Below are 26,984 nucleotides of genomic sequence, written 5' to 3' on the forward strand. Positions count from 1 at the left end.
TTCTTGGAGCTAGCTCTGGACTTCTCCATTCTCACATTACTCCTCTCTCTCTATGGATGCATAAACTTTGATAGCCTGTAGAGTAGATCAACATCAAATCTTTAGTGGCCTAGCAAAATCAGTGTTTATTTCTAGGCCACATCCATCTCAATTCCATGGGAGCTGCTGGGAAATGGGCTGTGCTGTGTACAGCCTGTGAGGGATCCAGGTCCCTTGAGCCCGGAGGCTTCCTTCCTCCCAGCCCTCATTCTGTCCTTTCAGCTAAGAAATGGGAAAAGACAGAGTGAAGGATTGCGTGGGAGGCTTGGAAAGTCAGCCCTGTTGGGGGTGCGCATCACGCCAACCCAAATCCCATCACTCAGAACACAAGTTATGTGACTATAAGGGAGACCAAGAAATAGAGCCCAACCTATGTGTTCAGTAGAAAAATAAAACTGGATTGGTGGACCCATAGCAGTCTGCTAGTGGGAAAACACTTTGAACTCCAAACAACCAACTACAATATTTGGATCCAGCATATTCTGAAATTGAGAACTTTCCAGTGCTTTTTGTGTCTGTAAGCCTTTATTATGCCTTATTTTCTGGAAGGACCACAAATATAATACAGTATCAAAGAGAGACTTAAGATTTCTTACTGCTGATTGTGATGCTATAGGAAACCAGCAAGGTGAGCAAGGCATTTGTTGTTTTCTCTTCGAGGTGGGTGATGGAGGGTTGGGAGCTATCTTTTGTTGTAGGAGCCCCCACCCCACCCCACAGCACTGCTTCAATGGCCTCTCTTCTTTTTCTGCTCCTCTGTCTTTCTCTGTAAGTCCTGGTCTTCCCACCATCTGGGCCCTGGCTGCAGTCATTCGGTTTATGTGGGGAGGACCTGGGTGTGTCCTGCACAGAAGCTCCAGTCCCCCCAGCAGAGAAACACAAAAGACACATGTTCCTCTTGCTTCTTTGACCTGTTTCTCATAACCCAATTTTGGCATGCTTAAAAAACTAAAAACTCTCAACTACAGGAGGGAGAGAGAGGAAGATGATGATAAGGATAGAACATCCTATCTTGCTACGTAACATGACTATATTATGTGATCACTGGGCACGTGCAGTTAAACTGGCCTGAAACAAATGATTTTCTGAGAGGCAGTTTCCATTGGTCCAATATATATACTTTGGAGGGGTTACCGGATGCTGTTGGTAAATTACACCTTGAATATATTCAGCTACCCTGGGACCTGAGGGAGTTTGGGTACTTTCCAGAGCATCTCAGGGGAAGGACTGTAATGGGAAAGGTGATAAAGAACTGGTCTGCTTCCGGCACATTCACGGTGCCGCCTCTAACCAGCAGTCAGGAATCCACATTCACGAATATGGAAGGGCAGACACAGCCTTTCTCCTTAATAAGCATCTGGCCACTTCTCGTGGGAAATCTTAGCCCATCCTCTCACTCATCCCCAGTTGAAATGTCTTCTTTGATCTCTTAGCATCTGTGTGTGGATCTGATGAATTAATAGTTATTCCAGAAGGCATTGGTGTAACTCTGGGATCCTTGAGGGCAGGGCCACGGTCTTCACGTTCCCAGAAACCAGCCCGGGTCTAGCGTGGAGCAGGCGTGTGCTGCTGTGCACTGAATGATGGTAGTCTGGCTGCCAGCCTCTTACTGAGTTTGAGACGTTTAGGTCACTGCAGCTGAGGCCTGAGTTGTTACCATCACCCAGACCTAAGACTATAGGGAATTTTTGCCCCTAAATGGAATTGAACAGGCCAGAATAGAGGATTCCTGGCTTGGTCAGGAAGTCAGAGGGCAATGAGGAATAATGGATTCGTTGTAGGGATTGCACTGTATGTGGCTGTTAGAGCTGTGATTGTGTCCGAAGGCTGTTGCCTCTGCGTAGCTGGTGTCTGGTCAGCAGGGCTGGTCATCAGGGAGAAAAACTGGATGTGGAAGAGGCAGAGCAAAGATGAACGGGAACCAACAAAGGCAGTTTATCCCCATGGGGGGATAAACTGGAACCTGCACCTCTCTCTCACATCTGTGTTGACGGTGCAGGGGATTTGCAGCAGAAACTGGCATCCTTTGCTGTGAACCTGCATGTCCGTCTACCCCACAATGTGGACAAGCTGAAGGAAAAGGTCCAAGTAGGGTGCTGAGGGCCCAGCTGCTGCCTTTCTCCAAAAGTGAAGTTGACCAGAAGACTAGCCACAATGTGTGTACGTGTGTGTGCGCGTGTGTGTAGGGGGTGTGTGCCCCTTAAAGTGGAGCTCTGACCTTCAGAACATGAGCACCGGCTTCTCCCGCCTCTCCTTCTAATTTCTCTTACAGCCCATCCAAACCCAGAATCATACAGGGAAGGCCTGCTGGGAAGTGTCACGACAGCTTCTGCAGGTCGACATGGTATAGGGCCAGAGCTCCGATGTCTTGGCTGCATTATTTAGCACTCATTGTAGCTTTGGATGTTTGTGCCAGAGTAATTTATGGCAGGACTCTGAAAAGAAATCTTTTAAGTTAAACCCACTGAAGTTTAGACTGACTCGAAGAGATAAAGTAACTTGCTTGGCCTTTCATGCCAACAGTTTGTGGCTAGTGAATTCTGTTATTTATTTTTGTTGGAGAGAAGATAAGGAGAAAGAGGGCAAAGGTTGGAGCAGAAATAAAGGTTTCTTTTAATCTTGAATTGGGTTAAAAAAACTTAACTTCCCATTCTGAGTGTGGTGGAAGACTGCCTTTCTACAGGAGAATCTAGGCAGCTTTAGCCCTGTGGTTACCTATTCAGATGCCTGCACCTTGAGTGGGGGTGGACAGCAATGGCTAATGCAGAAGTGCATTCCTGTTGAAGCTGAGTTGCTAAAGAAATTGGAATTGATCAAAAGAATTTAGAAAACCAATTTTTAAAATGGGTAATCTCAAATAAATGGCCATTTTGGTAAATATTCTAGGTGTGCTTGTGAAAAGTCTATCTTCTATAGTTATTTTAAATATAGAGCTCTACATACGTCCATGGAGCTTCCCAGGTGGCTCAATGGTAAAGAACCCATCTGCCAATGCTGGAGATGCAGGAAATGCAGGTTTGATCCCTGGGTGGCGAAGATCCCCTGGAGGAGGGCATAGCAAATCACTCCAGTATTCTTGCCTGGAGAATTACATGGACAGAGGAGCCTGGCAGGCTACAGTCCATGGGGCCGCAGAGAGTCGGACACAACTGAGTGACTAAGCAACATGTGTCCATAAAGTCAAATTGCTGATCATGACATTTGAACTGTATGTATCTTTCCTGAATTTTTGTTTATTCTATCAGTTACTGAGAGATGTGTGTTTCAATTTCCTGTTAAGATGAAACTTTGTCTGTTTCACCATTTAGGTCTAAGAGATTTTGTTCCAGTATATTTTAAGCCTGTATCATTAGTGGCATAGAACTTTAGTACTGTTATCTTTCTGAATCTTTTCATCATTTGAAATCTCTCTATCTTCAGTTATACTTTAAAAGTCTCCCCCCACCCTCAGCTTTATTGAGGTATAATTGACAAGTAGACCTTAAAGTCCATTTTTATGACAATAGATTCCGCCTTCCTGTGGGTTGGAGGAAGGTATCTTGGCATCTTTTTCTTGTCGCCTCTTTTTCAAGTTGTCTTATCTTCTTATGCTTGATTATTTTTGTGAGTGTGCTGGACACTCATGAAAAAATAATTTGAGGGTGAGGAAGATGTTCTCTTCAAAAAGAAATCTCCTTTTCTTCTGTCAGGTGTCTGGAGACGCTCAAGTTTCTGAGATCATGGTGATTCCAAGCTGAGTTGAAACTCCCTAAGAGCTACCCCGTGGATCCCAACCCAGAGCCAGAGGGCTTCTAAGGGTCTTTTGCTCTTGCTAAACCCTTCGATCCCAGCCACCCTAGTCCTGTGATATTGAAAAGGGAGCTGCTCAATCCCACAAATGCTCCTTCAAGAGCAAGCTGAGCCTCAGGGAGGAAGGTTTCCTAAATGCTGTTTCAACCCCTTGGATGCCATTCTTCCCTACATTCTGGCCCAGCAGTTACTTATTCATTAGTTCCCTGGTATTTTCAAGCATACTTGAAAATATTTTGTCCACCATTTCTAGCTGTCCTTAGTGGAAGAGTTGATCCATATTTCCCAGTCTTCGTTTATCAGAGCAGAAGTTGTTTTTTATAGAAAAAAAAATTCCTTTCTCTAGCATAATTCACCAGCATTTTCTTTAGTATGTAATTTTTGAAATGCTTTCAAAGCTGATCATTATGGAACACTGGAATTTTTATTTCATAATTTTTGTTTAATAGAACATGTAGTATAGTTCTGGATCTTGATGTAAGATGTTAAAACAAGGAGGGGTGATTTTGTCAGTCAGAAATACTATGTTACAGAGAACTTTCATTTTTAATTGTACACTTTATTGTAATCTCATTTGTTTTTAGAAAGCTTTTGAGGTTCATAGGCACTACAAATGGCAGTAGGCTCTTGAAATACCGTGCACTTAGGCTTTTCTCATCTAGGCTTGTGTTAATGAATACAGATTTCAGTGAAAGCACTTAAGTATCTGATGAAAGAACAGGAACTCTGGTGTCCTGACGAAGGAGGGGACAATCTTCCCTAGTGAGTGAGCAGGCTCGGGGGCCTGCAGTGCTGGGTGATTAATGGTGCAGGGGCTGCCCCTGCGAGGACCTAGGAAGAATGGGGCTGCCCGCTGGGCCCTGGATTCCAGCCGGAGGGGCTTGCTGGGCTCGACAGGGACTGTCACCTGGGCAGCCAGCCATCCTCGTGTGAAGTCAGCAAGGCACCACTTCATAAGCAGCTCCTTCCACTGTCACCCTGGGAATTTCTGAGTGAAACGCACATGTAGGACATCTGTTTTCAGTGTTCTTCTTTCTTCAGAGCAGTGAAAATGGTGGTTTTGTTTGAGAAAGGAAAAGAGGAAAAGCCAGATATGAACTCAGTGTTTGAGAAACTGGTCATGTTTCTGTATCTGCTGAATTTGCTCCAATAATATTTACTCTTTTGTGATTTTTCTTTTCAAAGAAATGTATGAATTAGGCAATTTCAAATCAATGTGTTCCCCTAGCCTAGGGCTTTTGCATGAACTACAGACCCACTTTATTTATTGGCTTCCTAGTTTCTTTACCTAGATACCAGCTACCTCAGACTCAGCCTGTCTCCCACCCAAATCCTAACATTTCCCTAAATCTGACCCTCTGAGAACATTTCTTCCCTCTTTTCAGAAAGTCCAACTACACGACACAAAACCTTCCCCATTAAATAAGGGCCCCCTGATCTAGATGGTGTGCACTGCAGAGGTGGTTTGAACAGGAACGTAAAAATGCTCACACTCTGTGTATAACACTATTTAGCCAGGTCAGAGGGAAATCTGCCCAAAACTTCACTTAATTTTTTTAAATTAATTAATTGGAGGCAAATTACTTTACAATATTGTAGTGGTTTTTGCCATACATTGACATGAGTCAGCCATGGGTGTACATGTGTCCCTCATCCTGAACCCGCCTCCCTCCCCATCCCATCCCTCAGGGTCATCCCAGTGCACCAGCTCTGAGCGCCTGTCTCATGTATTGAACCTGGACTGGCGATCTGTTTCACATATGATATTATACTTGTTTCAATGCTATTCTCTCAAATCATCCCAGCTTCACCTTCTCCCAGAGTCCAAAAGTCTCTTCTTTACATCTGTGTGTCTTTTGCTCTCTTGCATATAGAGTCATTGTTACCATCTTTCTAAATTCCATATATATGCATTAATATACTGTATTGGTGTTTTTCTTTCTGACTTACTTCACTCTGTATAATAGGCTCCAGTTTCATCCACCTCGTTAGAAATGATTCAAATGCATTCTTTTTAATGGCTGAGTAATACTTCATTGTATTTATGTACCACAGCTTTCTTATCCATTCGTCTGTGGATGGACATCTAGGTTGCTTCCATGTCCTGGCATTGTAAACAGTGCTGCGATGAACACTGGGGTACACGTCTCTTTCAATTCTGGTTTCCTCGGTGTGTATGCCCAGCAGTGGGATTGCTGGGTTGTATGGCAGTTCTATTTCCAGTTTTTTTTTAAGGAATCTCCACACTGTTCTCCCTAGTGGCTGTACTAGTTTGCATTCCCACCAACAGTGTAAGAGGGTTCCTTTTTCTCCGCACCCTCTCCAGCATTTATTGTTTGGAGATTTGTTGATAGCAGCCATTCTGACTGACGTGAGACAGTACCTCATTGTGGTTTTGATTTGCATTTCTCTGATAATGAGTGATGTTGAGCATTTTTTCCTGTGTTTGTTAGCCATCTGTATGTCTTCTTTGGAGAAATGTCTGTTTAGTTCTGTGGCCCATTTTTTTATTGGGTTGTTTATTTTTCTGGAATTGAGCTGCAGGAGTTGCTTGTATATTTTTGAGCTTAATTCTTTGTCAGTTGCTTCATTTGCTATTATTTTCTCCCGTTCTGAAGGCTGTCTTTTCACCTTGCTTATAGTTTCCTTTATTGTGCAAAAGCTTTTAAGTTTAATTAGGTCCGATTTGTTTTTCTTTTATTTCCAGTATTCTGAGAGGTGGGTCATAGAGAATCCTGCTATGATTTATGTCAGAGTGTTTTGCCTGTTTTCCTCTAGTTTTATAGTTGCTGGTCTTACATTTAAATTTTAATCCATTTTGAGTTTATTTTTCTGTATGGTGTTAGAAAGTGTTCTAGTTTCATTCTTTTACAAGTGGTTATCCAGTTTTCCCAGCACCACTTGCTAAAGAGATTGTCTTTTCTCCATTGTATATTCTTGCCTCCTTTGTCAAAGATAAGGTGTCCACAGGCATGTGGATTTATCTCTGGGCCTTCTATTTTGTTCCATTGATCTATGTTTCTGTCTTTGTGGCAACAGAACTTCACTTTTTTAAAAACACACATTGTTAATGTGCAAAAGTCATTCATCTGATATCTTAATAGAATATATTTAAAAACCCGGGCACCCTTTTTCTCATTTCTCTCTGCCCTTTACAATATTTGCCCCTGGAACATTCTCTGGGGCTCAGCTGTGCCACTCCACCAGCCATCTTCATGATGACTTGTGACTAAGGAACACATCCTTGTCAGAGCATTCTTTCTTGGCTGCACCATGCAGCTTGCAGGATCTTAGTGCCCCTACCCTGCCCCCCAACCAGGGATTGAACCTGGGCTCTGGCAGTGGAAGTGCAGAATCCTAACCACTAGACCACTAGGGAACTCTCCCCTTGTCAGGTCGTTCTTGATCAGAGTGTCACAAAAAGCTCCTTTGACTACAGTCTTTCCAGGTAAATGGAGACTAAAGAGACAGCTGACTAAATGCGATACATGAGTCTAGATCAGGCCAATGAAGGGCATTTATGGGACAACTGCCAAACTTTAGATGAGGTCTGAGGATTAGACTACAATATTGTATCACTGTTAATTTCCTGCTGTTGATCATTATATATGATTATACATGTGATTATGTATGTTTGGTTTTAGGAAACTGCACTGAGGCTGCAGTTTTCTTTCAGATATTTCCAGGAAAAAGCATATGTGGGAGTTACATGTGCATGTGTGGGTATAAGTGTGAACACATGTGGAAGGAGTGAGGATGGATGATAAGGTTAAGTGGGAGAGCATGGATGTTTAGGCAATCTTGAAAGGCAGAGAAGAGTTTGTTCTACCATGTTTCCCACCTTTTTCCAAGTCTTAAATAGGAAGTTAAAAAAAAAAATGATCCAGACAGAGCTAACCAGGAGGAGACAAAGATGGACAGGAAAACCTCTGAACATGGAGTCCTGGGTGGCTAAGTCTAGTTAGTTCTAAAGTCCCAATTGTTGGGTTTCTATGGAGCCTCTATTCTCTTAAGCAAGATGTCCCCCAAATCTCATCCCTTGGCTGAACAAACAATATGCCTTTCTCACCAGGCTGAATTCTCTTGGTTACCTGAAATCCCAGGTCAATGTCTTTTCCCTAAATTCCTCCCGCCCCAGAGCTTATGTAGAAGGCTGCATTCCTCTGTGCTAATTTACTGGGAGCCACTTTTTATCTACTGGAAGACCCAAACACTGGCACGGGCAAATGGGGTATCCTGGGAAGCTCCACCAGCTGCATTCTCCAGTGGAGACCACCTGCTCCTGTGTGGGAGGTGGGCGAGTGGCAAGTGGAGGGAAGAAGTGGGTGAAGCCCTTCTGCTCCATACAGGCACGGTCCATGGTTTCCATTCATTGCTCTCTCTGGTTGAGAATATGGCATGTGACACAAAATGTGCCAGCAGGCAGAACTAGAACTCCTGGATTAGGGGCTGTCACTGTGTTCTGTTTGGGCAGACAAGAAATATTTATTAGGCATGCATTGCAATAATAAGGCTAGTTCTGCTTACATTTGGGTGATACTTTATAAATCAGGTTCCCATGAAAATCACTGGCTCCTCTTACAAATGATGATGCTGAGGCAGGGAACTTATTGGGTTCCTTAAATCCCACTGAACTACTTAGAGGTCAGGGTCTTGATTTTTCAGCCCAGGTTCTTTCTGCTCACCCATCCTGCATAGACCTTGTTTGAGACTCTACAAAGGGGATCCTCTACCTGCCTGAGGATACCACAGTCTGGGAGAAGATTATATTCACTCTTGATGGACAGAGGGCAAAGCCATGTTGATTTAATCATGGTTCTGGGTTTTACAAGTCAAGTGAATCTATAAGTTCTTCGTTTCCTCTAGCCTTCTGTTGGGCTTCCTGATAAAAAAATGCAAGAAAAGAGTGACTTTTTAAGAGGTGCAGTATATACTTAAAGAGACCACAGCTGCCAAAGGATGTTTTGCTGACTCTCAGCTGCCAGTGAATTGCCCTGAAATTCAGTGAAGAGGGGCAGGCTCCTGTCTCCCACAGCAGAACTCTTGTTTGCTGCAACTTGCAGCCAAGGATGGGATGCTGAGTCTCTTAGGCCAAAGCAGGGATGTGCTGTGGATGCAAGTCAATCTTACTACTTTAATTTGCTAAGGTTTGGGAAAATTTCTGGCCTCTTGCTTGCCTTCTGTTGATCAGATGAGATGATACATGCAAAGCCCTGGGTACCCAGTGAGTGTAATAAGTGATAACTGCTGTAGTAATTACAGCAATAATGATATCAACACTTACTGTAATAATAAAGTAATAGTATTAGAGCAGTCAGTGGCATGGGGTCAGGGGTACAGTAGGTGTGGTCCACCCAGGAGGAAAGAGTTTTATTAGTGATGCATGATAATAAAAAGCATGAGAACTCTGTACTTGCCTCAGTTTTGCTGTGAACTTAAAACTACTCTAAAAAATAAGGTCAATTAAAACATCTTTAAAAAAATAAAGGAAAGAGAAAGCAGACTCATGATTAATGGCTGGGGTGTGATTTTTCAGTTCTCTGAAGATGACGATGCACTCCCTTCTTTCCTGCACTGGAGTGGACCCGCTTACCCTACCCTTGGTATGCCACTAACAATACTGTTGTTTTTTAAATTGTTCTATGGGCTGTGCAAATATTCAAACGAGTTGCATGCTAATGAAGAAGTAATGTTGGTTGGTACAATGATAATCAATCATTCCAGTGTTTCTCCATGCACAGTTGGGTATTAAACGCTGGTGACACTGACCCCCAGGTACTGCTGGGACCAAAGGCCACAGGTCTGGGGCTCTTCGTGGCTCTCTCCACTGAGCTAAGCAGCTGCATCATCTCCACCCAGTGGGGTTGAAACTGAGTGACTTTGCTGTGAGGAGCTCTTCTGGAGGGTACCCACCACACCCCGGCACCTAGGGGAGATCTTCCCTGATCCACAGACAGGTGCAAGTCTTGACCTTACATCGCCGACATGATGGTTTCCTTTCCTTGGCCTAATGAAAGGTTCTTTTCCCTCTGAGCAGGAAAATGCCCAGCTAATCAGAGAAGTGGAAGTAGACAAGGTGACCACGCTCTCCAGGGACCAGGTGGAGGCCATCAAGCAGCTGTGGCAGGATCCTGGAATCCAGGAGTGCTACGATCGCAGGCGGGAGTACCAACTGTCAGACTCTGCCAAATAGTGAGTACAGAGCCCCGGGTTGCGGCCACACTTCACAGGAGCGTCTTACCAGGGAGAAATGAGCTACCTGCTAAAATGCAGGCACTCAGCCGCAGCACGGCCTCCCTCCGCTCCTCTGCATTTTGATGCCTCGCTTCCCATCTCCTAAATTCAGTCCCCCTAAGGAGCCCCCTAGATAGCCCTGCTTGCCCATACCTACCTTTCCTCATCTAGTTTTAAGCCTCTGTCCTTTTCACTGAGAGGCTAAGTCAATTGTGGGCTTTCCTTGGTGGGACTGATCTCATTTGGGGTGCTGAAGTTATATGATTTAAACCAGGACTACAACTGCTTCTGGTTTCTCCTTTCCCCTCTCCATATCCCTCTGCCTCCTGGTTTCCTGACTGGCAACAGCAGGTCCAAGTGCCCTAAAATCAAGAGTTTAGACCCAGCAGTGCAGTACACCCATCCGTGGCTGACCTGGTGCTGCCCTCAAGTGGACAAAATGAGTCATGGACGGCAGCTCAGTTTGGGAGCTCTTTGTTCATTAACTCCTTGTGAACGAGTAATCAGTAATCTGTTAGGGTAAAAAGAAGTAGATAGTTCTGCATGCAGATGATCCCACAGAGATCACAGAATCTGATTTTAAGAATTCCCCAAGACAATGCCTCTGCCCAGATCACTGGGCAAATAGTTGGATCATGGTCCTTTGAAGGGGTGAGGATTCCTGCTTCTACAGCTCAGCTCCTTCCGTCTTGCTCTGGGTCACTTCCACCCTCTGAGGGCCTTGGAATTCTTTCCCCAGACCCATCCCCTTCCCTTTATGTGCTGCCATCACCTTCCAAAGTGGTGTGGGTAATTCACCCATCCTGACAAGCCAGAGGGCAGGAAAGGAAACCAGAATCTTACCTCCTTAATTTCACTGGCCTTCCTCTGGTGTTTGTTCCAGGCTGAGTGCTGAATGACATGAATCCAGGTTAGTACAACACAGCAGCAAAGCAGGAAAAGGAACTAAAAGTAACCCCAGTAAGTTGTTAGATCAGCACATAAGACAGCAGGGCAGAAAGGAGGGCAGCCAGCCTTTGACAGCTGGGAGCCAGGGCACCCCTGAGTCCTCCCTGGTCTAGCCTGTGTCACTGGCTTCCAGGAAGGCCCTGGGGAATGGCTAGGGCTCTTGATATGGGAAAGACCCACTAGGCCTGCTGTAGAATTCAGTCGGGCCTGACAGCTGGGGCAAGTGTATGGAGAAGAGTGGAGAGTGACTGGAGTGGTGGACAGGGCTGTACAGAGAAAAGGGAATTCTCAAACCTGGCACAGGTGAGACCCCAGACGCTTCCATGGTCCAGGTCAGTGGTGATCACCTGCTCTGCTGCCACTGTCTGCTTCTTTGGAGAGGTATTTGATGTGTGTCTGCTCTGTGCCGGGCATGGAGGAGAGGGCTATAGGTACAACTGGTGCTTTCTGCCCTGAAGGAGCACAGGCTCTGGTGGGATGACACGGAGATTCGCTCAGTCATGCCCAACTCTTTGCGACCTCACAGACTGTGGCCCAGCAGGCTCCTCTGTCATGGATTTTCCAGGCAAGAATACTGGAGTAGGTTGCCATTTCCTTCTCTAGGGGATCTTCCCGACCCAGGGATTGAACCTGGGTCTCCCACATTGCAGGCAGATTATTTACTATCTGAGCCACCAAGGAAGCCTGACAGGCATAAATTAGAGCACCAGAAGTCCATGGCGATAAGCCCTGGGGCTGTGGTCACAGAAGGCTGCCCTGGTGGTTCCAGCCCTGGCACACCTAGGTGAGCGCTCCCTGTGTGGTGGGTGCCGGAAAAGGTGGGGCCACCTCCATGTGCAGGGGGCTCCAAGTCATCAGCACTGCCACTGGCCAGGGCCTCAGTTATTTACTCAAAAGTGCCTTTTTCAAAGGCCTTAACATTAAAAAAGAAGTGTCTTATTGTTTTACCATAGAAAAAGAGACTTGTCTTAAGCCTGGGCTGTAATATATGGCCCAAAATAATCTAAGACAAGTTTGGGGTTATTTTAGGAGATGTTCAGTTTCCCAGTGTAACAAGGAACTTTTTGAGAGGACTTCCCACGGGCCTGATTGATGCTTTTCTATTTTCCTTAACTCTGAGTTATCGAGCAAAGTAAAGTGTCCAAGCACAGCATCTACCTTCTACAGTGTTCCTGGAGGAGGGCCTGTGAGAAAACAGATGAAATGTCAGAGAGCCAGGTGCCGTCTCTCGCCCCCGTGGCCTGGCTGGCTCCCTCCCCAGCAGATTGATGCAGCTGAGAACCAGGAAAGACCAGAGCTGCAAACTTGAGTCTCAGCAGGCTCACCAAAGCCTCTGATACAAGCTCTCCACACAGATTTAGGAGGGCTGGAGGGTTGCTTCTCAGGAAAGTCACTGATGAATCCATGAATGAGTGGGGGTGGCTGGGAGTTGGGGTGACTTTCTGGGTGGGGCATTTCCCCCTGGTCAGCACTTTGCTCTCTAACATCAGTTACCTGACGGACATTGACCGGATCGCCATGCCATCATTCGTGCCAACACAGCAGGATGTGCTTCGTGTCCGAGTGCCCACCACTGGCATCATTGAGTATCCGTTTGACCTGGAAAACATCATCTTTCGGTAAGTCTGTCTCCTTGACATGGTCCATTAAGGATCTGTCTCTCCAGGCTTGGAAGTCCCCAAATGGATTCTTCAATGTATTATTGCTAAAAGGGCTTATATCTCTTAGGGCAACAATGGCCCTTGCCGCCACAGGGTGTAAGAATTGTGGTTGGTCTCAAGTTGTACAGTGGATACACACACACCTTTCTATTCCCTTTAGAGAAGAGGAGATTCCCTACTGATGTCTGGAATGCCTCTCGTGTGTAACACACACACACACATAGATGTTTATTTCTGTAACCCACAGATTGGCAATACTGGGGTCTTTTCCGTGAAGTTGAATATTTCTCTTCCCTTCTATTCTCAGCTCCAAGATTTATCATTGCAGATTTCAAAGCACTTTTATATCCGTTTGTTCCCTTGTCCCTCCTAACACTTGTTACACATGGTTGTCTGGAGACAGCACGAGTACAGTCCTGCCCTGTCCACCCTGAATCTTGTGCTGCTGGAGTGCTGTCAAGCTGGAGGAGCCCTCTGGTCTAGCCCCCTGATACTTGGCATCTCTGTGAGCACATGCCCATTACTTTATCTAAACCTTTTCAGAATCAATTTCTGCTTAACCCTTCCAAAACCTCCCTTTAGACAGGCCCAGCACAGCACACTTGAAGTGTATCCTTTGCTACCTGAGAGAGGTCCCTGGACTCACTTCTGTAAACTGCCCGAGCCCTGGAACATTCGAGCTTGTGACTGATCCTTGGGCTATGACACCCTGAACTTGTCCCAAAGACACAGGTTAAGGCTTTGGGTCTCCACATCAGACAGAGGGCACCTGCAGGTCTTTCTAGGGAAGGGGTAGCATTCAGCTAATGCACAAAGAATCTCTGGATTAACTGGAGGGGCCAGGAAACAAGAGGTGGCGAGTAGTCCAAAAGCCTGCCTGCCTTTCTGCCTGGTATCCTGGCACTCTGGGATGGTTTGGGCACCACCCACGTGATGCCTGAACTTCTGCCTGGACTACTGCAGCAGCTCCCTAACCAGTATCCTCAAGCAGGCTCCATCTGAGTGACCTCTGCGTGCATCTTCAGTAACTTCACTTACATTCTGTTGCCTCCTTTGCTAGGAAACATCCAGTGGTTCCTCATTGCCTAAAGCAGCAGTGCTCAAGCATTTTCATCTGAGGATCCCTTTTTATTCCTAACGATTATTGAGGACCCTAAAGAGTGCTGATTTCCATGTGTTTTTCCCCCAGAGAGTCCTATGTTTATTCTATTGAACAGGATGGTGGATGTTGGTGGCCAACGATCGGAAAGACGGAAATGGATTCACTGCTTTGAGAGTGTCACCTCCATTATTTTTTTGGTTGCTCTGAGTGAATATGACCAGGTGCTGGCTGAGTGTGACAATGAGGTATGCTGGGTGGGGAGTCTGGTTAGCTGTGGAAAACAGAAACCTATTTCTGCAGTTTGCAAGAAGCCAGCCCACTCTGGCATTAGGCCCTATCCCTTAGGTTAAGTCGCCTCACTCCTGAAGTGTAGCCTGTGGGCTGGCAGTCCTAGCATCACCTGGGTGCTTGTTAGGAATACACACCTTCCGAATCACTCCAGGCCAAATAAAGCAGGATCCTCAAGAAGATCCCAGGTAATCTGAGAATCGCTGACCTAGAATCCTGACTCTCACACTTGGATGGACACTGAAATTCCCAGGGGACCTTAAAGAACAACTATGTGTGGCCTGACCTTGGCCATCTAGTCTTCATGAAGGGTGGAGCCACTCAAAAACAGGGGTCTCGGCCTTGGCTGCATAGTGGAAGGGTTTTTTCTTCTTTAAAAACATCTTTAGGACCCTATTGTTGAGATTCTTATTTCCTGGTTTAGAGTTGGGGGCTATCTTCACTAAGCCCCCCAGGGATGCGCATATACAGCCAAAGTTGAACAACATTATTTCTAATAGACTTACCTGAGGACAGGCTTCCCAGCCTCCATGGTGCTCTCAAATTAGGTCCTGAGCTAAGCTGGCTGGAGGAGTGGTACCAGATGCTTGGTGCTGTCTGGGGGCAGCATCTGACCTTCACTTCCTCAGGACTTGCTCAGGGCAGCTGCCACTGACCCCCCCAGTCAGGCATCCGGTGCCCTCTGCAGAGCTGCCATGGCACTGGCTCGTTAAATTCCATTAACTGGATCTGCCAGGAAAGTGAAGAGAACTATCCTGGCCCCTTCTTTGTGAGGTTAGGGCTATTTTCTGTGTGATTATCACCGTCTTTTCCCCTACCTTTTGCACCAGACCTCTTGACCTTTTAGAAATACCTCTTGCCTGTAGGGAATGAAAGAAAATCAATAAAGAATTCTGTCCAGGATTAGGCAATAATTATGAACAAATTCTATCTTGTATTTCTTGAAAGCAGACTTTTCTCTGAGGAGCACAGTTACATTAGCTAATTAGTGTGGATTAGCCCATTTACTAGTGTCATTGTGCAAAGAAGAATAGAAATCTTGGCTGCCACCCAGCTCTCCCAGTGGAGAGTTTTATTTATTTATTTTATTTTTAAGCAAAGGCATTGAGTTATCAATATGAAAAATTAGCTCCAAACTTGTCTTAGGAATTACTTAGAACGTTTCTCAGGGAAGATTAGTCAGGTGAGCCAGGGATGAGTACCTTAGCCTGATGTGCTTAGAAATTACTTTCTCCTCTCTGAAAAATCCTAGGTATCTGGGGGAAAATGAAGTGGTTGCCACTCCAGACTTTTCTGTCCTGGCTGGAGATATGTCTTGAATCCACTCACTATGGTATATAGGATTGTTGTAGTTCCTTGGAGCTCATTATTGATAAGATCATAATTAATGCTAAAGAAGCTTTAAAAACAAGTGAAACCTTACCTTCCTGGTGACAGATTCCAGAACTGATCCCCAAAAATGTACTAAGTGGGAGAATGGGCCCAGGCATTGGGAGTCATAGGAACAGAAATTTAGGGAGTGTCCCTCTGTAGCAGGAGGGCTGTGTTTCTTAGTCTAAAGGAAGGAAGGAAGGAAAGGGTTTCTTTCTTCTTAGAAATACTTGGGAGAGGGCAGAATGCTAGATTACTGTCACCAGAGAAGATTTATACATGCCCTATCTACTTTCATTTAACATTTTCTTGCCAGTGTCTAATGTTCAGAAATTATTACTGTCTACATAGCTTCCACTGGATTGTGCTATTGTACAGTCCTGGGACAGCGTTTACATCCTTGTGAACAGTATGCTCCCCATAAAATGGGGACCCGTTCCGTTGGAGAGCGTTGGCTGTGTTACCCGCCTGTCAAACATGTTGCAGGGCAGGTGCTCAGCAGTTAATTCTCTCCACCAGCGTCCCTGAGGGCGGTGGCTCTGCCAGAAGAGCCTTCCTTCCTCATTGTCATTGGACTCCTGATGCCCAGTCTGGAAGCCAACACCCAGTGAAAGGGCATCTCAGGTCTGTAGTTCTGAAGGATCCCCCCACTTGGTAATCCCAGTAGTTATACACAGAAAACTTGTGTCAACTCTGGGTTGCAACCTTCCTTTTCCAAGTTACACAAGAGCCCTTCTTATATCCTTATGTGTTTGTGGGCCAGAGAAGAATTTGCGTGAGAGGAATTCCGGAAGAGGGTGATTAATGGGAGGGTGAGGATGAGGGAAGTAGAAGCAGGGACCACCTGCCACACCCTCCCCAGCCTGAGCAAGGCCAGCGACCTGGAGAGGACAGCTGGGTAAGAGGACAGATGGATGGAAGCAGTGATTCGGCATGCTGTTCCCAAAGCATTGTTTTTCTTCCTAGTTTATCCTAAATCTCTTGTTTTTCATTTAGAACCGCATGGAAGAGAGTAAAGCCTTATTTAAAACTATCATCACCTACCCCTGGTTTCTCAACTCATCAGTGATTCTGTTCTTAAACAAGAAGGATCTTTTGGAAGAGAAAATCATGTACTCTCATCTAATTAGCTATTTTCCAGAATACACTGGTAAGTAAGTGTCTATCCTGTGGCCCTGACCTCCCTGGCACCAGTTCACAGTTCTCCGAATAGCTTATCTGGGCCTCCTTGATCTGCCTCTAATGGACTTTCTTACCATCCTTCACTCCTGAATGGAAGTGCCAGTCAAATCAGCGTGTTTTCCCCTCAGCACCTCTGCACACGCCTCTCCTACTGCCTGGGATGTACTGCCCTTGCTAATTCTGCTTTGTTCTCTGAGACCCAAATCAGGCACCTCCTCCTTTGGGAAGGCCTTCTGATCCTCACCCCACCTCCTTCCACAGCAGGTGCACCTCCTCAGGCTCCCCTGGGGGCCTGGGCTTGCCTTGCTCTCTCCACCTTCAGCTGTCTTGTCCCAGCAGACCCTGAGGGCAGAGACTGCCTGACTCATCTCTGCGCTTCTAGTGCCGAAATGTGGCAGCCCCTTCACCAGACAGGGTGGACACGGAAGTTATCTTTATGACTTCTCCAAGGTAGAGAGAGGGTTTGGACCCTGTCACTAATTAACTCTGGTGCAGAAACATTACTAAGTGTGATACTGATATTTAGACAAGTGGTGCTCTCCTTTTTGCTTTTATTAACCACATTGATAATGTAGCATACAGCTCTCAAGCTTCACAATCAGACTTGGGAGCTTAGCTGTGTTAGGCCCCATATTCTCTCTTTTCCCTCCTCTACTTCACTTAAGAACTGCCTCTTCAGGGACTTCCCTGGTGCTCCATTGGCTAAGACTCTGTGCTCACAGTGGAGAGGGAACTAGATCCCGCATGCTGTAACTAAGATCTGGTGCAGCCAAAGAAATCAGTATATTTATAAAGAGTAATTACCTCTTTAAAAATGGTCCAAATCAGAAAGTTAAATTAGGTCACTATTTTTCAAGAGATCTCCTTCAAGTATGATTTTTAGATACCAATAGACACTTAAAATACCCTTCTGTAAGTTCATAATAAAATAATGCCCCAAGTAAAAAAGTCTCTAGAAATAAGATGGCTCAAAGAAGGATTCCCAACAAAAACAAGAGTACACTGAATATGACTTTTGAGAGGGCCTGGTGGTGAGCTGGTATCTTTCTTTTTGATTCTGACTGCCTTCATGACAGGACCAAAGCAAGACGTGAAAGCTGCCAGAGATTTCATCCTGAAGCTTTATCAAGATCAGAATCCTGACAAAGAGAAAGTCATCTATTCCCACTTCACATGTGCTACAGACACAGAGAATATCCGCTTTGTGTTTGCTGCTGTGAAAGACACAATTCTACAACTAAACCTGAGGGAATTCAACCTGGTTTAAAAGCTGCCGTGCACCCCTCACCTGGGCCAGAAAACCAGATTTGTTTTATTTGCAAGTGCTCTAACATCACCCAGCTCAGCCCACTTGGTGGCGCCAAGTCCATCATGCAGCCACAGGGACAACGATGGGTGATGGAGCTTGTGAGATGTTTGAATTCAGCAAAACTTTTTCAAAGTCTTGCTTTTACATTTCTTTTCTTAACTTTAAGCTGTAAGATTTTTGTATAATTTTTGAATTTGGTATTCTACAAAAGTCTAAAAAGCCACTGTGATTTATGGTGTTTTTTTTTTTAAATTGAAGTGTGTGTGCTAATAGCCATTAGAAAAATCACATAACAGAGGAGCCTGTCAATTTATGGATCCTGCTTTGAGACCTCTAGTATTAGATGGGTAACCTTTTTTTAAAATTAGATATTGTCATTGTTTTCCTCTCTTCATGCTGAAGTATTCAACATGCAACCAAAGATTTTTTTTTGAAGTTTGTTCTTCTTCATGTTAACTTCCTAAGTCAAATTAATGATTGTATCAGTACCTCTAATTTAGTTTTGCCACAATTTGATTACTATGGGCTGTAGATAGTATTAAGTTGTATTGGTGAAAAATGTGTGGTGAAAACTTACACATATATATATATTCCAATGTAGATGACCAGGCCTTATAAACCTATGAAACAGCTAAAAGCCCAAATTGTTTAAGGAATGTACTGTAACCTCTGCCAGAGTTCTGATGGCTACCACAGATTTGCTGTTTGAACCACGTATGTTGTGCCTTTCTGAGGAGGCTAAGAATATACCATTATGCCATTAGCACTGGATTATGTTTCTTTGAGCTCATGGTTGGTTGATAGTTCTGCTCCTAAAGAGAAAAATGCTGTGACTTTAATAACTCAGAAACTTCCTAAATGTCCCTATAGGGAAGGAAAAATAATTTTCCTTCCACCTTTCTAGGTTCTTGGCTGAGACCACACCCCTCTAATAATAAAATAATATAAGTCTAACACCATGTATCCTCCTGTATACATGCGAGATATCCTGGAAAACTGAGTTTAACTCTCCTAAAATGACTCAAGCCATCACCTTAAATACTTTCTTCAGCTGAAGATGCAAGAAAGATGGAAGAGAAAGGAAGGTCACTTATGGGAGATTAACAGGTAAAGCACAATAAAAAAGGGTAAAGTTGTTTAGCTGAATTAAGAGGGACACCTTCTATGCTGATAGTTTGTCATTTAGAATCACCCTGTTAGGAACAGAGGAGGAGACACATTTAAAATGGAGAGTTCCTTAAAATAAATGTATATTTCCCTTACAAAAGGGTAACTTCTACTAGATTTTCAGAGCTTTTCCTGTGTCTCTTGTTTCTTAAAAACAATCAATCACCAAAAGCACATGAAAAGATGCTCAACATCACTAATTAGTAGAGAAATGAAAATCAGAACTACAATGAGGTACTTCTTCACACCGGTCAGAAGGGCCATCATCGAAAAATCTACAAACAATAAATGCTAGAGAGGGTGTGGAGAAAAGGGAACTCTCAAACACTGTTGGTGGGAATGTAAATTAGTGCAGCTACTATGGAGAACAGAACAGAGGTTCCTCAGAAAATTAAAAATAGAACTACCATTAAGATCCAGTAATCGTACTCCTGAGCATATATCCAGGGAAAACCAAAATTTGAAGATAATATGCACCCCAATGTTCACAGCAACACCATTCACAATAGCCAAGACACAGAAACGGCCTAAATGTCCATCAACAGATGAATGGATGAAGAAGATGTGATACCTACACACCACGGAGAATCACTCGGCCACAGAAATGAACAAACTAGCGCCACCTTCAGCAACATAGATCGACCTAGAGATTATCACACTGAGTGAAGTCAGAGAAGGACAAATATATGTTATCATTTATATGTGGAATCTAAATAAATGGTAAAAATGAACTTATTTACAAACCAGAAATAGAGTTATAGATTTCTAGATGTTGGAGCTGAAGTATCGTCCAAGTTTAAGTGCCTCTGATGTCATCAGATGTTCAGGTAAACTTCCTGAGTGGCCCACAGAGCACCAGGCACAAAGGTTATCTAAACATGAGCCCTTTGGGCTGTTTATAGCAATCCACTTAACATTCAGTTTGCAGGACTTTGGGAAATACTTTTGTATTTGTAGAAAACAAACTTATGGTTATCAACGAGCAGGGGATGAATTGAGAGATTGGGATTGACACATATACACTATATATAAAATAGATAGCTAATAACCTACCATATAGCACAGGGAACTCTACTCAGTACTCTGTAATGACCTATATGGGAAAAGAACCTAAAATAAATAAATAAATAAATTTTAAAAATCAGCTCTAAGTAATTCTTATACTAAAGTGTATATTTGGGTCACATATTCTGTTCCCCTTCAGTCCTGTCTTTAAAAGTTCAGTGAAGTTTTATAGTCCAGCAGCTAAGTTGATAGACTATTTCATTGAACCAACCTCTTAGTCTTGAGAGTAGGTCAGTTCAGTTGAACAGCTGTCTCATTTCAGGAGCTAGTGTTGAGGTGGGATCCCGAAGTTAGCCTTACATGGTGTGAGCAATGAGGTACTTACTAACAAGCATGTCTATGGAAACAAAAGAAAAACAAAAGTTAGTGGTTGGGGAAAATTATAAACTCAGCCTGAGTCCTGAAGGCTGCCAATCAGATCTCTAGATGTTGGAGCTGAAGCATCTTCCAAGTTTGAATGCCTCTGATGTCATCACATATTCAGATAAACTTCCTGAGTGGCCCACTGAGCACCAGGCACAAAGATGATCTAAACATGAGCCCTTTGGGCTGTTTCTCTGAAGTTTATATCAATCCACTTAACATTCAGTTTGTAGGACTTGGGAAATACTTTTGTAAAAGCAAAACAATAACTTTCATAAACGACAACTTAAAAATAGTCATGATTAAAAAACTGATGAGCCTTTGTCAGTTGGCAAAGAAATATGGTTAATTTCTATGACATTTTAAGAAAACTACAAATGATGGTATTATTAATATATAAGGGCATATCAGATTTCTTACCAGGCTTCCCAGGTGGTGCTAATGATAAAGAATCTGCCTGCCAATGAAGGAGATATGAGACTTAGGTTTGATCCTTGGGTTGCAAAGATCCTCTGGAGGAGGAAATGGCACCCCACTCTAGTATCTTCCAGGGGGAATCCCATGGACAGAGGAGCCTGGCAGGCTACAGTCCATTGGGTTGCAAAGTCTTGGATACAACTGAGCATCTAAGCACATTAGATTTCTAGGAATGTGATAACAATTTGACTTTGATTCCAAGTCAAAAGAGTGGAAGAAAATTGGAAACAGTTTGAAGAGATGTAGCCAGATTATTTGAGGAAAGTAGAATAATTCAGGATCCCGTCTAATTTATAGGTAAAAAAGGAAACAGACAGACAATTAATAGGACTAGAACCTTATACCCATAAGAGTATGTTATTTACTGAAGTATCATTTTTCTGTCTACAATCACTCCCTTTTTGCCAAGGAGATTTCCATTCCAACTAAGAAGGAAATAAAGACTCCTATGTCCTGGAGCTTTAGGGTTTGGTACAATTTGTCTTTGTAAAGTCTGTATAAAGCATTCAATACAGAGGCCTTGAATGCACTCCTTGAGTGTACAATCCAACTTTGAACAACTTTTGCTTCTGTCAACCCCTTAAGACTGACCTCCAGCTGATCCATTTCTTGATCATCTGCATGATAGCCTGGGAGAAATTCTGGTCGTTTCCTTGGGGTGCAGTTGGGAGGTCCATCTACTAGGGGGCTGTCTGGCTTGTCTGATAACTGCGGTATAATTATAAATGAGAAGAATACCTTTAAATATCCAATCAAGGTCCTATGGGACCTCCTTGGTGGTCTAGCAGTTAAGGCTCTGCTCCCAATGTAGAGTGGGTTTGACCCCTGGTCAGGGAACTAGACCCCACACACCACCACAAAGATCCCACATGCAGCAACTAACACTTGGCACAGCCAAATAAGAAAATAAAAATATTTTTTTATTAATTTTTAATTTTTAAAAAGGTCCTTGTGAGTGAGGTTGTGAATGGCCATTGATCCTAACTCTTTCAAAATCTGGTAGGAACTTCTGAAAGTGTAGGCAAAAGGGGCTTTTTAACTTGATCTTGTTAAAGAGTTAAAGGTCAGTGTTCAGGGGTTGATAGAAGCAAAAGTTGTTCAAAGTTGGATTGTACACTCAAGGAGCACATTCAGAGGCCTCTGTATTGAATGCTTTATACAGACTTTACAAAGACAAATTGCACTAAACCCCAGACTGGTGGCTCAGCTGGTATAGAATCTGTCTGCAGTGTGAGAAACCTGGGTTTGATCCTGGGTTGGGAAGATCCCCTGGAGGAGGGCATGGCAGCCCACTCTGGTGTTCTTGCCCGGAGAATCCCTATGGACAGAGGTGACTGGCAGGCTACAGTCCATGGGGTCGCAAAGAATTGGACACATCTAAGCATCTAAGCACAAAGGCTAGACACGATATTCCTTTGTGTTCTCTTTTCAAGTTGATCTTCCCATAGGTACCAGTAAGACAATTCTTTAGAATAAGAGCTCTCTAAAATTTTTTTCAAGTACAAAAGTTTTTCCAATTCAAAAGATCCATCATCTGGCCATTGATGAGTAGGATCTTCAGTGGTATTATATCAATCTCAATAGCAAATCAATAAACCATTTCATGGCTTAACTGTGGGTGCAAGAGATGTGCCCTAAGGGGATGCAAAAGATCATAAGATCTAGAAAGTTCACTCCCAGAGTTAGCCCTAAGAAATTAAAGACCCTCTTTGTCACAGGGCAGAATGATGTACTGAAAACAATCTCTTGGGTTTTTCTGTGAGAACATGAAATACCTCTAGTCACAAATCTGCTCATCTGTAATACCAGGCAGACACTAGTAGAATGGGACTTTTCCACCACTAACAAGACAACAAAGGTTGACATGCAAACAAAGGTTGGCCCCATATGGACTGGGGCCCCTTCAGACAAATTCTCCTGAGAGCTACACAGTGGGAATGCTACCTGTCACTGTGTGTTTCAAATCTCCATCCTACTGTGTGGCTGCCAGGTACAAGTCGATACTAGCATCTTCCAGCTGGTGATGACTAGAGATAGTTTTAGACAGTCGAAAAGCCAAGCTCTCAAGACAAAAGAACAAGATGGAAGAAAACCTCATCTTGACTGCAGTTCTCCTTATGAAAAATGACACAAAAGACAGACAATGTAAGTCAGTGACCATCTCTGGAAGGGAAAGGGATCAACAGAAAATGAGAGTACTTATAACAAAATCTCTGCCAGAGTCTTTATACTCAAGGAACTAATGCACACGAATATTTTCTTCTGTAAACCTAAATTTGGAAAGGAAAGAATAAGGTGCAAGTTCCTCTTCCTCTCTCAATTGAGCCTTATAGACAGAGATCTGAGAGAGCTTACTTCCTAAGAATTCTTACTCTGCTGGCTTCTGCCGGTTCTCCAGGTTCCCGTCTTCAGGCTCCGAAGGAAGTACAGTTTCAGCAGGTCCCATCATGGGTCACCAAACTGTTAAGTGAGGAAGAAAGATTACCCCCCTACCATTCTAGGTTCTTAGTTGAGACCCCATCCCTATAATAAAAAAGACAGATTAACAGGAGAAAAATAGAAAACAACATATATACCTCCTATTTACACGTGAGACACCCTGGAAAACTGAGTAACTCCCTCAGTGGCCCAGGCCATCACCTTAAATACCTTTTTCAGCTAAAGACACCAGAAGAATGTTGGGAGAAGGCTAGTTATGAGAAGTTACCAGGAAAAACATAGTAAATGGGGTAAGGTGGTTCTGCAGATTTGAGCTGGGTATCTTTTCCATTGATAATAGTTTCTTGTGATTTAGAGTCATCTTTCTCTTTCTGGTACAGATTAGGAAACACACCCTTACAAATAAAAGTTTATCTCATAAATGTAAATGTCTCCTGCAAATGAGTAATTTCTACTAGATTTTTAGAGCTTTTCTTGAAAATAACCTGCTCAAAATAATCCCTTTGCTAAAGAGGCATATTTGGGGATGGCATATTCTGCTCCCCTTCATCCTTCTTTTTGAGGCATTAAGCTTTAAAAGCTAACCTTCATTCAAGAAATGAAGGCAAACACAACAGTTTTTGTGGAGCCTGACAATGATATAAAAATGTAATCTGGAATAGTAACATTCCAGGAATAGCCAAGGCCATTTTGCATCAGAGAACAAAGAATGGGAGACACAGGAGCAGTGCCAGCACTGCCCATGCCATCCTGCCAGTGTGCATGCTGCCACCATCACTAAGAAACCCAGGAGCGGGTGCCAGTCACTGCCCTGCTGTCCCAGGGGTGCATGGGCCACTGGGAGACACATAAGCAGGGGCCGACTGCTGCCCCCGCCCTACTGGGAGCGTGCCTAGGCCACTGCACCTGCACACCCCAAATCACCAAACCCCATATCCACTGGGAAGGTGACCCACAAACTGGAAAATATTTATACAGCAGAGCTTCTCCCACAGGAGTGAGAGCTCTGAGCCCCACATCAGCTTCTCCAATCTGAGGGTCTGACAGGAGTAGGAGCCCCCAGAGCACTGAGTTTTGTTTTATAGGTCAGTAGGACCGCTTACGGTGCAGGAACTCCACAGGACTGGGGGCAACAGAAACTCCACTCTCAGAGGGTGCACAGAAGATTTCACCTGCACTGGGACCCAGCACAAAGCAGTGACTCCACAGAAGCCTGGGCTAGATTTACCTGTGGGCACTAGAGGGTCTCCTGGGGTTGTGGGGGTCAACTGTGGCTCACTATGGGGGCAAGGACACTGGGAGTGAAGGCCCAGGGAATAATGATCAACGTGAGCTCTCCCAGAGGTACTCATTTTGGCACCAAGACCTGGCCCCACCCAATAGCCTGTAGGCTCCAGGGCTAGGATGCCTCAAGCCAAACCACCAGCAGTGGCAGAGAACACAGCTCCAATCATCAGCAGACAGGCTGTTAAAGTTGTACTGAGCTCACTACTACTACTACTACTAAGTCGCTTCAGTCGTATCCGACTGTGCGACCCCATAGATGGCAGCCCACCAGGCTCCGCCATCCCTGGGATTCTCCAGGCAAGAATACTGGAGTATGTTGCCATTTCCTTCTCCAATGCACGAAAGTGAAAAGTCAAAGTCTCACAGCCACCTCTAAACACACCCCTTGACATGGTTCTGCCCACTAAGGGGACAAGACCTAGCTCTACCCACCAGAGGGCAGGCACCAGTCCTTCCCACCAGGAAGCCTGCACTAGCCCCTGGACCAACCTCACCCACCAGGGGGCAGAAGACATCTGAAGCAAGAGGAACTATGATCCTGCTGCCTGAGGAGAGGAAACCACAAACAGAAAGTCACACACAATGAAATGGCAGAGAAGAATGTTCAAGATGATGGAACAAGATAAAGAACCAGAAGAACAAACAAGAGGAGACAGGCAGTCTAAATGAATAACAACTCAGTAATGATAGTGCAGATGACACAAGATCACAGAAAAAGAGCGGAGGCACAGACCAAGACAAGAGAAATGTTTAACAAAGAGCTAGGAGACTTTCATGCATTGGAGGAGGAAATGGCAACCCACTCCAGTATTCTTGTCTGAAGAATCCCAGGGACAGGGGAGCCTGGTGGGCTGCCATCTATGGGGGTCTCAGAGAGTCAGACACGACTGAAGCAACTTAGCAGCAGCAGCAGCAGGAGACTTAGAGAACAAATAAACAGAGATGAACAATAACTGAAATACGAAAATATACTAGCAGGAATCAACAGCAGAATAACTTAAGCAGAAGAAAGAATAAGTCAGTTGGCACATAAAATGGTGGCAATAGCTGAGGAGCAGAATAAAGAAAACAGGATGAGAAGAAATGAGGACAGGCTCAGAGACCTCTGGGATAAAATTCTTCTTCTCCAGAAGAAGAAGAGAAAGGAAAAGTGTCTATGACATAAATCACAGCAAGATACTTTTTGATCCACTTCCTAGAGTAATGAAAATAAAAACAAAAATAAACAAATGGGACCTAATTAAACTGAAAAGCTTTTTGCATAGCAAAGGAAATCATTAACAAAATGAAAAGACAATCCACAGAATGGCAGAAAATATTTGTAAATGAAGTGACCAACAAGGGATTAATCTCTAAAATATACAAGCAGCTCATGCAGTTAACAACAAAAAAATGAACAACCCAATCAAAAAATGGGCAGAAGACCTAAGTAGATATTTCTCAAAGGAAGACATACAGATGGCCAGAAAGCACCATGAAAAGATGCTCAACATCACTAATTACTAGAGAAATGCAAATCAAAGCTACAATGAGGTACTACCTCATACCAGTCAGCATGGCCATCATCAAAAATGTATATGATAAATGCCGGAGAGGGTGTGGAGAAAAGGGAAGTCTCCTACACTTTTGGCGGGAATGTGAATTGGTACAATCATTATGGAGAATGTTATGGAGTTTCCTTAAAAAACTAAAAATAGGACTACCGTATGACCCAGCAATCATACTCCTAGGCATATACCCATAGAAAACCATACTTTGAAAAGATACATGCATCCCAGTGTTCATTGCAGCACTATTTACAGTAGCCAGGACATAGAAGCAAACTAAATGTCCATCAAAAGATGAGTGAAGAAAGATGCAGTACATATAAACAATGGAACTACCATAGGATCCACCAATGTAATTCCTGGGCATATATCCAGGGAAAACCATAATTGAAAAGATACATGCACCCCAATGTTCTTAGCAGCATAGTTTACAATAGCCAAGACATCTAAGCAACCTAAATGTCCATCACAAGGGAATGGGTAAAGAAGACATGGTACTTATATACAATGGAATATTACTAAGCCAAAAAAAGAATGAAACAATGCAATTTGCAGGAACATAGATGGACCTAAAGATTATAATACTAAGTTAAGTCAGACAGAGAAAGACAAATATCCTAAGGTATCACTTACATGTGGAATCTTACAAAAAAAAAAAAAAAAGATAGACATGAACTTCTTTACAAAACAGAAAGAGACTCCCAGTCTTCAAAAAC

At 43.9% G+C, this 26,984-nt stretch overlaps 1 protein-coding gene and 1 long non-coding RNA gene across 7 annotated transcripts in view; one reads left to right on the forward strand and one right to left on the reverse strand.

The window, feature by feature from the left end:
• Window positions 1–20,234, forward strand: part of GNA14 (G protein subunit alpha 14) — a 198,187-nt gene extending 177,953 nt beyond the window's left edge. For all 4 annotated transcript variants that reach the window (XM_004004298.6, XM_060409319.1, XM_042243323.2 and 1 more), the window contains exons 3-7: window positions 9,866–10,020; window positions 12,501–12,629; window positions 13,889–14,018; window positions 16,429–16,582; window positions 17,691–20,234. In XM_004004298.6, coding sequence (XP_004004347.1) covers window positions 9,866–10,020; window positions 12,501–12,629; window positions 13,889–14,018; window positions 16,429–16,582; window positions 17,691–17,881 — 759 coding nt within the window. In that variant the 3' untranslated portion in view covers window positions 17,882–20,234. The remainder of the gene's footprint in view (window positions 1–9,865; window positions 10,021–12,500; window positions 12,630–13,888; window positions 14,019–16,428; window positions 16,583–17,690) is intronic.
• Window positions 546–25,075, reverse strand: LOC121818631 (uncharacterized). Of its 3 annotated transcripts, none has more exons than XR_009599208.1 (4): window positions 23,368–25,075; window positions 20,367–20,492; window positions 11,305–14,921; window positions 546–10,953 (listed from the first exon to the last, which is right to left on the reverse strand). It is a non-coding gene; the product is annotated as an uncharacterized LOC121818631 (long non-coding RNA). The 3 variants fall into 3 exon arrangements; XR_009599207.1 differs by having other exon boundaries at window positions 546–10,573; window positions 10,906–14,921; XR_009599206.1 differs by having other exon boundaries at window positions 546–14,921.
• Between the last annotated feature and the right edge of the window lie 1,909 nt (window positions 25,076–26,984).

The sequence above is a fragment of the Ovis aries genome, chromosome 2, assembly GCF_016772045.2.
Source record: "Ovis aries strain OAR_USU_Benz2616 breed Rambouillet chromosome 2, ARS-UI_Ramb_v3.0, whole genome shotgun sequence".
NCBI lineage: Eukaryota > Metazoa > Chordata > Mammalia > Artiodactyla > Bovidae > Ovis > Ovis aries.